Here is a 12,549-nt window from a genome sequence, read left to right as displayed (position 1 = left end):
ATGTGAGTTAAACATTTACCTCAACTAGACACACGCCCTGGAGAGAACAATCATGGGAGAAGGAAGGGCTGCTTATGCACAGGGAGACAGCTCAGGGTGCAGGAAAGTATGGAGGGATGGTCACTGGGAAGAGGTAACTATGGGGAGGAAGTGGGAGGGGAGCTGTGCATTATAAACTGTGGTCAATGACATGAGACAAAGTATATGTGAACTGCTGTATGGAAAGTGAATTCGCTCTGTAAATATTCACCCAAATCACAATAAATAAAATAAAATAAAATTTCTAAGAATAAATACTTTGTTTCAGTTGCTATCAAACTTACAAATCCAGACTTATTTAGCTGTGAGACTACTATAGTGACTGGGTCAGTTAAGCCTTCTCACAACAGAGTTAATTAAACCTATAAGGCAAGTTTTTCTTTGAGATTTTATTTTACCCCAGAGTTATTCTTTAGAATTACATGTATCAGCTGGATTGTGCAGCTTTAGCAAAAGAGTGTGGTGCAGTGAATTATTCAGTATAGCCCTTCTAACCATGGTCTTTGTGACTCTCACAGATGACTGTGTATAACTATGCAAATGTAAGGTGGTTTTGCCCAACCAAGGGGACTGAATAGCTTGTTGTAATATAAATAAGGTACATGACACACTTGTAGGTGTGAAACCATGGTGTATGAACTCTAATGTAAGGATTGGTTAGTTTTGTCATCCTGCTGGGTTTAAAATGAGCCCTCCTACAGGCAGAAGGGGGGATCTTGCTGCCATCAACGAGAAGAGCCAAAGGTGGAGTGGAGTGTCTCCTTGGATCTGAGATCCCTGTGCTGGAGTTCCTTGGCACAGAAAATTAGCTGAGATGAGCAGACAGAGAAGGCAGCAGCAGAACCAAGAGGCAAAAAACAGAGTGGCAGGTTTGCTGGACTATGGAGTGAGAAAGTTGAGTGCCTTTGGGTCAGGAGGTTTGCTGGTGGAGTAGGGTGCATCTAGATGCACCTACTGGTAGAGCTTTGTAACACTTGCCCCAGCAGACAGGGCAGAGGCCAGGCCAAGAAGCCAAGGGCCAGGGAGGAGAGACTGAGGGCATAGCAGAAGGAAAACTGTCCTGATCAAAGAATTGTACCTGAAAGCATTCCTGAACCTGAACTGCAACTTGTTTCTTCCCTAATAAATCCATGATCGTGAGTATTATCTGTGAGTTCTGTGTAGCCATTGCAACAAATTATTGAGCCCAGCAGAGAATTAGAGAGTCCCATGGGAGGGACAGTCAATGTCAGAATTGGTAAAAAGATTGGAGGGTGGTGGTATGTCTGGCCTCATAGGAATAAGCCTTGGGCTGCTGATGTTGATTCTCTGTCCCTCTCATGAAGTTAAAGGAGGTCAGAGGAAGATGCTGCCCTCACATCCTTTTTGCAGAAAGACAATACCTAGGACACCTTTTAAAATCTAAGCAACTGAGAAAATCCAATGTTTTCTACTATTTTCATAATTAGACTACAAAACTGCTTCTATTTCTAGTTGAGCTTGAGTTAGAAAAAGCCTGTAGAGTCATCATTTGCTTGAAAGAATGTGTTCAAAGCTCTGTTTTTTTAAAAAAAAAAAAATGTATCACACCTGGTGAATGCATTCATCTGTTCTTTCTGTCAATAAACATTTACTGAATGTCTACTGTGTGCCAAGGAGTTCTGGTACTGTAGTGCCTAAGGCACTTGACTGCTAACCAGAAGGCTGGCAGTTTAAACCCACCAGCCTCTCCTCGGAAGGAAGATGGGGCAATCTACTTCCGTAGTGATACTGCCTCGGAAACCCAAGGAGGGGTCGCTATGAGTCAGGTTCAACTTGAGAGCACATAACAACAACTGTGTGCCAAGCACTGTACTAGACACTAGAACAACAGTCTCTTCCCATAAGGCACTGTCACCCAACTGGCAGGAGTCAGTCAGTTCAAACAAAGGGTAAATAAGAAAAAGAAAGGAGAAAATCAGAGAGGCCTTTCTGAGGGATTAACTGCAAAGGCAGTCTTCCAGAACAAACAGAAGCTAACTGAGGCAGAGGAGAAGGAAGCATTCTAAGCAAAAGAATGCATAAAATCAAAGAGGTAAGAAATAGCTAAGGGTGACTAAAGGTGTAACAGCACTGACAAGAACATGACTATAGTCAACAACCACAGAGGGGGACAACCCAGTGATTCCAGGAAGCCCAGTATTGCTGGACCATCAAGCCCTGGGCAGAGAGTGGTAAATTAGGCTGGGGAAGAATTTCTTTCCTAATTCAGCACTACTGACATTTGGGAAGAGATGTTTCCTTGTTACGGAGAGCTGTCCTGTGCATTCTAACATCTTTAGCAACATCCCTGGCCTCTACTCACCAGATGCCAGTAGCAATCGCCCACCAGTGTGGCAACTAAAAATGTCTCCAAGCATTGCCAGATATACCAAAATTACACTCAGTTGAGAACTACTGGGGTTGAGGGATATGCCAGAGATGCCATCGAAAAATTTTTCATGTATCATTTTTAAAAGCTGGGATTTTTATTTTAGAGACAATAAAACCAAACCAAAGCCACTGCAATCGAGTCAATTCCAACTCGTAGTAAGCCCCACTGGATTTCTGAGGCGATAAATCCCCAGTGAAGTAGACTACCCCATCTTCCTTCCACAGAGTAGCTAGTGGATTTGAACTGCCAACCTCCTGGTGAGCAGTCAAACACACCTTAGGCACTGCACCACCAGAGCTGCTTTTAGAGACAATAAGGAGCTTTATATGCAGAATGGTAAGAGATTCAGATTTGTCTCGTTAATAATTATGATTGATTACTTACCATGTGCCAGGCACTGTATAAACTCCTCACATGCATTACCTGGCCCTCACAATCACCCTATTATAATGCAATCATAACAGCAACCACTTCTACAGATAGCACTTACTATATGCCAGGCATTTACTCCTACCAGCAACCAATAAAGTAGATCCTATTATTATCCTCAGAGTCCCTTGGTGGTGAAAATGGTTAATGCACTCAGCTGCTGACTGAAAGGTTGACAATTCAAGTCTACCCAGGGGCAGCTCAGGAAAAAGGTCTGATCTACTTCCAAAAAATCAGCCACTGAAAACTCTATAGAGCACAGTTCTACTTTGTTCTGTATGTTTCTGTAATCTAGCATCAGAATTAATCTAACTTCACAAGGGATAAGAATCAGGATCAGCATAGAACTGATTCCTATGACAGGAAGTCAGATATACCTCCACTCTCCAACTTCTCCACCATATGTGACACCAGCCATACCCCTATGGCACTCTCCCTGTCTCTGCTGGGTTTGGTAACTCACTGCAATGGCCACACAGAACTCACAGACCATACAGTTATATGGTTTATTAGGGAAGTAAGAAATTCACCACCGACAATTGGCCCAGCTAACAGCTAGTGTTAGCTACTTGCTTAGCACTCTTAGCTGCAACTTTGGCTACAGATCAACTTAGAAGTTAACAGGATACAGCTCAGGAGAAAGGATCAACTTTGTCAATCACAACAGCTGCCAATCAGGAGAACTCTCAGCCCCTTCTCGGCCATCCTAGCAGACAACCTTTCTCAGCTTTGCCCATAGGCAAAGCCCTTCTCTCCACCATGCATTGCCTTTCTCTGCTTTCAGCCTCCCCGGTGCTAAATGGCCCAAGTCATAGCTAGTATAGCAGCTAACTTGGCTGCTGCCCTCCAAGCAGCAGCTTTCTGCTGTCACCCCAGCTCTGCTGCCATATCCTTCTTCAAGGTTTCTCACTGCTGCCTCTGCTACTGGGCCCCTTTCCCGGCTGTCCTTCGGCTAGGCCCCTTCCCACTTTGTACTACCGGGCCTCTCTTGGGTTTTGCCATCTTTTAGCTCTGCCATCAAATCCCCGAAGGCTCAGTTCTCTCTCTCCAAGGGCCAGCAAGCCCACCACAGCCACCAGTTCGGCAAGCCATCTCTCAGTCTCTCTCTCTCTCTCAGGCTTACCAACTCTCCATATTCACTGTTACAGCTCTTTCTTTTGGACTGAGGAGGTTCTCTGAGACCCTGAGTCCAAAGGACACACACATCAAGACTCTTCTATGATAGTGAACTTCCCCATGAACTTCTGTGGGACTGGCCCTTATATAAGCAAACTCCTTGTCAATTTCAAGACAGGGCCCTCCTAGTAGTACTACAAACTGACCAGCCCCCGAAAGTCACTTAATCCTATTGGAAGTTTTATGCACCACTATCTGCATAGCACAGGTGCTCTGGTGGTATAGTAGTTAAAGGCATTTTGGCTGCTAAGCAAAACGTCCATGATTCAAATCCACCAGCCACTGCTCGGAAGAAAGACAAGCCAGTCTGCTTCCATAATGATTTATAGCCTTGGAAGCCCAATAGGGGTCACTATGAGTTGCAACCAACTCAATGGCAGTAAGTTTGGTTTGGTTTAATTTGAAAATTAACCAAAATTAATTGACCAATCCCTGCAAAGTGTGTAAAACAGACCAGCCATAGGGCAGACTGTGGGCCAACCAATCATTTTATATATGGTCAGAAAGGCCATATAAAACCAAAACCCACTGCAATGCACCAAGAAATGTCAACCAACTTGAAAAAGTAACAAACACTCTGGGGTAGAAAACAACCTGGGAGCCCCCCTCCAAGTTGATTCTCCAAAGAACTAGGGCAAAAGTAACTCCTCAGAGCTTAGAGGGGAAATTTCCCAAGCTCTTTTTCCAAACCAAGGCAAAAAGGCCACATAAAGAAACTACTTTCACCAATTTCGTTGTTGTTGTTGTTGTTGTTGTTGTTTGCCGTCGAGTCGGCCCCGACTCATAGCGACCCCTCCTTGGGTTTCCGAGGCAGTATCACTACGGAAGTAGGATTGCCCAACCTTCCTTCCGAGGAGTGGCTGGTGGGTTTGAACCGCCAGCCTTCTGGTTAGCATTCAAGTGCCTTAGGCACTATGCTACCAATTTCTATAATGATCTCAAATTCCCTAAGGTGTGAGTCACTACTATGCTTTCAAAATACCTATGTATAAGCACTCATAATATGAACTTAAAAATAGAAACGTGTCTACCTTTGTAAGACTCTCTACCATTAACTTTAAGTCACTAAAAACCTGTAAGTCGTAAGTTGTTCAGGAACTTAGAATTTAGACATAGAAAGACAAAAATATGTGAAAAATGTGGTAAGCAACCTTCAAGTGAAACTGACTTTGCTATGCTATGATAAAAAGAAACTAACAGTTAATCTTTGTAAACTAGCCTTGAGACATATATCTACAAATCTCCCTCATCTCTAACCATGAAGAAAAGACACATCATTCAGCTGACTTCTAACCCTGGAGAAAAGACATAACACACTAGTCTTTGAAGTCACACTGGCCCTTATCATGTGGTGCCAAAGTGACAAATTCACTTAGAAGTCCTAAATTTCTGCTCACAGAGAGAAGACAGAGGCAAACAATGAGAGCCTGCTGAGACTCCACCCACCTGAGCTGGCCTCAGACCCTAGCTACAAGGGACTTCTGCCCAGTTCAAGCCATCGTTAAGCCTTCCTCCTGAGACCTCTTATGAAAGATAAAAGCCCAAAGTCTAAAGATTTGGACTCTAACTGTTTAACTAACATTGTAATTGTAATTGTAAATTCTGATTATCTAGCTCTACATAAGCTCTGGCAGCATAGTGCCTAAGGCACTTGACTGCTTACCAGAAGGCTGGAGGTTCAAACCCACCAGCCACTCCTCGGAAGGAAGGTTGGGCAGTCTACTTCCGTAGTGATAATGCCTCAGAAATCCAAGGAGGGGTTGCTATGAGTCAGATCCAACCCGACAGCAGTGAGTTTGGGTTTTTTAATATGAAAAGGAAAAGACAGACACAAGAATATATAGGAAGAAAAATCAGGGGTACTGGACTGTAAAGAAAAAGGAGTGGAAGGAATTTTCTAAGTGACTAGATAAAAAGTGGTGTTACTGAGATAGACCACATAAAAGGAAGTACAATCCTAAAAAATTACTTCAGATCCCAAATACCAATGAGAATCAGTGTTTCAAAAGTCTTTCTTGCTTTCTAAAAACCTAATTTCAAGTATTTCCCAAAATAGAAGAAAACAAGAATCAACTCTTCTGAAAATGAAAGGCTTGAAATTGTTAACGAAAATGGAAACAAACAAAGCTACAAGACATTTCTCAGTTTGGACAGAATTCGGCAGACAATGTGACACAAAGGAAAGGGAGAAAAGCAATGATTTTTTTCTTTCCAAACGTCCCCATTTGGGTTATTGATTGATCCCATTATTCCTTTCACTGAGGCCCAGAAGACCAGAAACTAGGGCGACAACTTGGACTACTCCCTCCCTTTTGCCTCTCACATTCAACTTCTTGTCACCAAACAAAAATGCCTCATATTAGCCCAGCCTTTCCGAATTACTCAGGTCCCTTGGTCTCTCACCTGAAAGACTGCAGTTGCTGTTTAATCAACAGGCTATAAAATCCTCAAGTAATACATTTATGAATGAAATATTTAGGTCTAGATATTGGAGTTGCAAAACAAAACAATGCATTTTCTACTCTCAAGAAGCTCAGATATGAAGGGTGAGGGGGTCCATAAACTAGAAAATTAAAATGTAATGTGAAAAGATGCGAGATAAAAGCCCTTATGTTACAACTCCGACAGAAGAATAAAGAAGGCTCTTAAAAGTAAAGTCAAAGACCCATTTCCAAAACAAGCTCCAGTTCACCTCATAATTATTATGGTTATTATCAAACAGTATTAGCTGTGATGCCTGCTTTGTCTTTCAGTGGTTTTACGTGTTTACGTACCGTCTCCAAAAATACACGCTAAATTCCCTAGGGTAAACACTGCAACTGATTTCTATCTAACTCCCCACAGTGCCACAAGGTGCCTAACACACAGCAGGAATATAATCAATACTTGTCCATAGGACGAATGAAAGAACGGGGAGAAAAATAAACACATACATCCAAGCTAACAGGGGTGGCTTGTCTAGCCACGCTTAGATAATACAGAATCAAAAGGGCAGAGACCCAACCTGAATTTCAGAAAATCAAACACATTTCTTTCCAAAGGCCGTGGGGTCTCCCATAGGAAGCGTAAGCGCAAAGGATGGGATAAGGTTGAGGAGAAAAGAAGATTCCCTTAGATCAAAACAAAAGCCTGCTCCTAACCTCCTCAAACATTCGAGGACGTCTCCGCCACCGGCCAGTCCCGGGAGGAGGAGACTAGAATGACAAGAGGCCGATTTTCTTCCCCCCTTAAACCCGAGTGCCAAGGGCCGCAGGATGTGCAGGCGCAACCGGGGTCTCTGGACGCTTTCCCTGTCCTTCCTTCTCTTACCTCCTTGGCCAAGAACCTGCTCAGCTCGCTACGACTCTTCTCGTTCTTAGCAGCGATTAACCGAAGCGGCGTGGCCGCCACCTCCAGCAAAAAATGCTCCATGGCTCCTGGGTCTTCGCCCCAGACGTCCCCCCAGCACTCGCCGCTTTGCGTTCAGAGCTCCCAAGCCACGGAGGTTCCGGGTGCCAAAGCTGCCACAAGTTATACCCCCAGGGAAAGCGGCCGCCGCCGCTCAGCAGCCACCCGGTGAACTGCCGCACACGTGGGGGAGCACACGGCGCTCTGCGTCATCAGTGCGCGACAGCGACGGCGGGGTGGCCCTGTCCCCCGCCCCCACAGCGGTGGCGGAAACGCTAGGCGTCAACATTGTGCCAATTCCGGGAGGGGAATCTGAGCGGAAATGGCAGCGACTGTGAGGTCGGATACAGGGGTGATAAGATTCCCCAGTAGAATTCTGGCTGGCATGTGGGCGGTCAGATCCTGGATTTCTAGGCTGGAGTAGCGAACCCGTAGGGGCGTGGAATCCTTAGCCCGCTCTGCCTCCCCGGACCTGCTTCCTCCATCATCTAGCACACAAAAAGATACAATATGAAAGAAAAGTAGATCCTTCCGCCTTTGACCCGGTTTCACTTCTAGAACGCTAGCCTATGAAAATCCGCACTTAAAATTGTGACGAGCATGCCTCTCGCAGCATTCTTAATGTAAATACTGGAAATAAATGTTTGTCAGTCGAGGAACATTTAAATGAAATATAGTTTACAGGTATGAATGTGAGAGCATCAAGCGTTTTATCCTTTTGTGGAAACAATTGGTATTCCGTCTATTTCTGGAGCCTTGTTTTTCACCAGTGCCTTCAGTGCAGCTGCGAGTTTCTTCACCTTAGATTCCTGGTAATATGCTACCTCCTGAAATGGTTGAACATCTACCAATTCTTTGTGGTACAACTGATACCAGCCAGTCGCTGGGTCCGCTGCCCAGAGAGAATTAAACCAATAAAGATACACCAAGGTGAAAAACAAAAAAACACACTTTAATCAAATTCGTGCATGAACAGAGTGGGGAGTCCCACAAATTCTGACAGCTTCTAGGTGACCACATCAGAATCATCTTATACATAAAATTTCATATGATTACAGGTTAAGCATGTGCAGTAAGGGATACAAAGATGTTAGTCCTTAGCATGTTTCATTGTGTTGTCAGGTGTCATGGAGTCATCTCTGACTCACAGGGACCCTACACACATCACAACAAAACACTGCCGGTCCTGTGCCAGCCTCACCATCCTTGCTATACATAAGCCCATCATTGCAGCCACTGTGTCAATCCATCTCATTGAGGGTCTTCCCCTTGTTTCTTGACCCTCCACTTTACCAAGCATGATACCCTTCTCCAGGGAATGGTTCCTTCTGACAACATGACCTAAGTAGGTGAGACAAAGTCTGGCCATTCCCCTTCAAAGGAGCTTGCCGGTTGCACTTCTTCCAGGACAGATTTGTTAGCCCTTTTAGCAGACCTTGTGCTCTCAGCATTCTTCAACACCACAACTCAAAAGCATCAACTCTTCGTCAATCTTCCTTATTCACTGTCCAGCTCTCACATGCATAAGAGGCAACTGAAAATACCATGGTTTGGGTAAGGCCCACCTTAGTCTTCAAGGAGACATCTTTGCTCTTCAGCAAAGAGGCCTTGAAAGAGGCCTTTTGCAGCAGATTCGTCCAATTCAGTACATCATCTGATGTTTTGACTGCTGATTCCATTGGTGTTAATTGTAGAACCAAGTAATATGAAGTCCTTGACAACTTCGATCTTTTCTCCATTTATTGTGAAGCTGTTTATTGGACCAGTTGTGAGGATTTTTGTTTTCTTTATATTGAGGTGTAATCCACACTATAGATTGTACTCTTTAATCTTCATCAGTAAGTGCTTCAAGTTATCCTCACTTTCAGCAAGCAAAGTTGTGTCAACTGCGTATCACAGGTTGCTAATGAGTCTTCCTCCAATCCTGATGCCATATTCTTCTTCATGTAATCCAGCTTCTCAGATTATTAGCTCAGCATACAAATTGAATTAGTATGGTGAAAGGGTACAACCTTGACGCATTCCCTTCTTGATTTTAAACCATGAAGTGTCTCCTTGTTCTGTTAAAACGACAACCTCCTGATCTATATACAGGTTCCTCATGAGTACAATCAAGTATTCTGGAATTCCCATTCTTCTCAATGTTACCCATAATTTGTTATGATCCACACAATCGAATGCTTTTGCATAGTCAAAAAAACAGAAGTAAACATCTTTCTGGTATTCTTTGCTTTCAGCTAAGATCCATCTGACATCAGCAATGATATCCCTCGTTCCATGTCCTTTTCTGAATCCAGTTACATTTCTGGAAGCTTTCTGTCAATATATTGCTACAACCATTTTTGAATTATCTTGAGTAAGATTTTACTTGCATGTGATATTAATGATATTGTTCGATAATTTCCACATTCTGTGGGATCACCTTTCTTTGGAATGGTTACAAATATGGATCTCTTCCAGTCAGTTGTCCAGGTAGCTGTCTTCCTAATCTCTTGGCAAGTCAAGTGAGTGCCTCCAGTGGGGCATCTGTTTGTTGAAACATCTCAATGGGTATTCCTCATGTTTCATTATAATGTTAAATCTCCACCCAGGAGTTTGTGTTTTTTCAGTAAGCTAATGCCCCCTTTTACCCAGACCAAGCTGCTTCAGAGTCAATAAATTTCCTGACTATATGCTATTTCTCAAAACAACATTTTACTTCTCTTATCTCACAATGTGGCATCTCCTAACATACACTTTGCATTCTTTTAGGAAATGATATGCATCATTCTTCCTCCTTTGAAGCTACTGGTGCTTCATTAATCAAATGGCATCAATTGCTTCACAGCTTTGTTGTAACTCACAAAACTTTCTGGCCGTACTGTGGGTTGACGGTAAGGGGGTAGAGTTGACCTGGAGAACTGCCTCCATCTTTGAGGACTTAAGGGCTGAAAGACAAGCAGGTGAACACTGGGTACAAAAACACACGCATACTCTTAGGATTAACATTGGTATTATCATAACAATGATTTTAATCCTCCAGTGTTGGTGAGCCACAAAGTGAGCCAACTAAACCAAATCAAACCAAACTCACTGCCATCAAGTCCATTCTGACTCATACCGACCCCTGTTGGGTCTCCAAGGCTGTAAATCTTTATAGATACAAACTGGCTTATCAGTCCTCCGAGGAGCTGGTGAGTTTGAACCACCAACCTTTTGGTTAACAGCCAAAATGTCTTAGACACTACACCACCAGAGCTCCTTGGGCCAACTGAAGTTGACTACAAGTCCTGAAAGAGCGCTAACTGCTATTGAGCAGCAGCTAGCTCTATCTTGTTGAAACTATTTAACAGATCAGCTAAGGACCTGCTGATCTTATTTTATCTGGCTCTAAAACATTATTTAGGAACTCTGGTTGCATAGTGCCTAAGGCACTTGACTGCTAACCAGAAGGCTGGTGGTTCAAACCCACTCCTCAGAAGGAAGATGGAGCAATCTACTTCTGTAGTGTTACTGCCTCAGAAACCCAAGGAGGGGTCGGTATGAGTCGGGCCTATTCGACGGCACATAACAACAACAACAACAACAAGACATTATTTACTAAGGAGCAGCAAGTGGCATTTATATATATATATGCAAGTTCCTCCATGTGATGCCAGCATTAAATCTCAGTCAGCTCTATTCCAAAGAACGACAGTCTGGATGGAGTTGACCTCAGTATAGAGGGCAGATGTTATATCTGAAGTTGAGATGAGCATAATCTCATGATAATCTGTCCAAATTTCATTTTGGATGCCAGCTTTCCATGTTTTATTGCAGTAGGACTACTGTCTTATAGAGGTAATGGATCTACATGGGGTTCAACAGATGCACAAGGTAGCCAGGGTTTGTGATTGCAAACTGAATTTAGTCCATGCTCTTGTTGGTGTTAAATAAGCGCCCTCTCTTCCTTAGTCCAGTATTCTTGATGAAGTAGGACAGGAATGATGGGTAGACCCTGGACAACTGTGTGAAGGAGAGTGAGAACATACCCAGCAGTTGTTGGCCCATTGGGTTTGATTCAGCAAGGTTTGCTGAAGTTGGATCAGGGCATTAAATTCCCAGCCACATTCCCTTAAAGACATAAATAACAAGTTAAAAAAAAAAATAATAGAGAAACCTTAATCAGGGTCCTGTCATTTAAAGAGAAATTGGAGGTTTTCCATTTTTCAATCTCCTTGACCTCCTTCATTTTCAATAGGTGGGGATTTCTTGATGCAGGTGTGGTGGATCTAAGAGAGGTAGTGAGTGCTGTAGGAGAGATGGTTGGTCTCAAGGATGGTAAGAGGGCTGGAGGATGGCAGTATGTCTGGCCTCATAGGAACAGGCTTTGGACTGCTGATGGTGATTCTGTTTTCCTCTTGTGTATTTAGAGGAGTTCAAAAGATGCTGCCTCCCTGCCCCTTTAGCAGCTTCTCTCTTCCAGTGCGCAATTTGCTTGCACCAAGCACACTGGATTTTCCTCAGTCTGGGATGGTTTCTCATGGGTGGCCCCCTTTTCTCACTTTGACCAAGGGCCACTGTTGATAGTGATGCCTATGCTTTCATTTTCTTCACTTCTTTTCTTTCTTGTGCCTAGTCTCAGTCTGTATAAAGGCAATACTCATTAATTGTGAAATTTCCATTCCCACTCCACCTTCTTCTTTCTGGAGTCTCTTTATAATATCAGCAGCACTATACTTCCGTAGTGATACTGCCTCGGAAACCTAAGGAGGGGTCGCTATGAGTCGGGGCTGACTCGACAGCACATAACAACAACATACTCTATAAAAATTATGTTGATTACAACAGCCAACAACAACTGACCATTAACACACATGATGATATAACCCAGAAACCAACCCAGCTGTGAAAGTATCCAAAATAAATAAGCCTACAAGATTGTAAACAGGAAACCAAAGACACCAACCAACAAATGAGGACAACTACAAACCAAAAAGAGGGAAAAAAAATCTGTTGTTACAGAACTTCTAGATGGTAGGGAAGTCAAGACAACTACAAGACAGAACGGACTGTTCTAAACTTGAGAAGAAAACTATAAATCAGAGGGTGACCTCAAAGAAAAATGATAAACCTTCACATCAAAATAAAAAAGAGGACCAGCATAA

At 43.3% G+C, this 12,549-nt stretch overlaps 1 protein-coding gene across 1 annotated transcript in view; it reads right to left on the bottom strand.

Annotated features, from left to right (window-relative positions):
* Nucleotides 1-7,447, bottom strand: part of MDN1 (midasin AAA ATPase 1) — a 229,787-nt gene extending 222,340 nt beyond the window's left edge. The window contains exon 1 of the mRNA XM_007951423.1: nucleotides 7,346-7,447. Within this exon, the coding sequence (XP_007949614.1) occupies nucleotides 7,346-7,447 (102 nt within the window). The remainder of the gene's footprint in view (nucleotides 1-7,345) is intronic.
* Nucleotides 7,448-12,549: the final 5,102 nt, after the last annotated feature.

This window comes from Orycteropus afer, unplaced genomic scaffold (genome assembly GCF_000298275.1).
Source record: "Orycteropus afer afer isolate SDZICR_OR568_19922 unplaced genomic scaffold, OryAfe1.0 scaffold00011, whole genome shotgun sequence".
Lineage (NCBI taxonomy): Eukaryota > Metazoa > Chordata > Mammalia > Tubulidentata > Orycteropodidae > Orycteropus > Orycteropus afer.
Note: the sequence above shows the minus strand (reverse complement) of the source record. Positions and strands in the feature narration are given on the sequence as shown.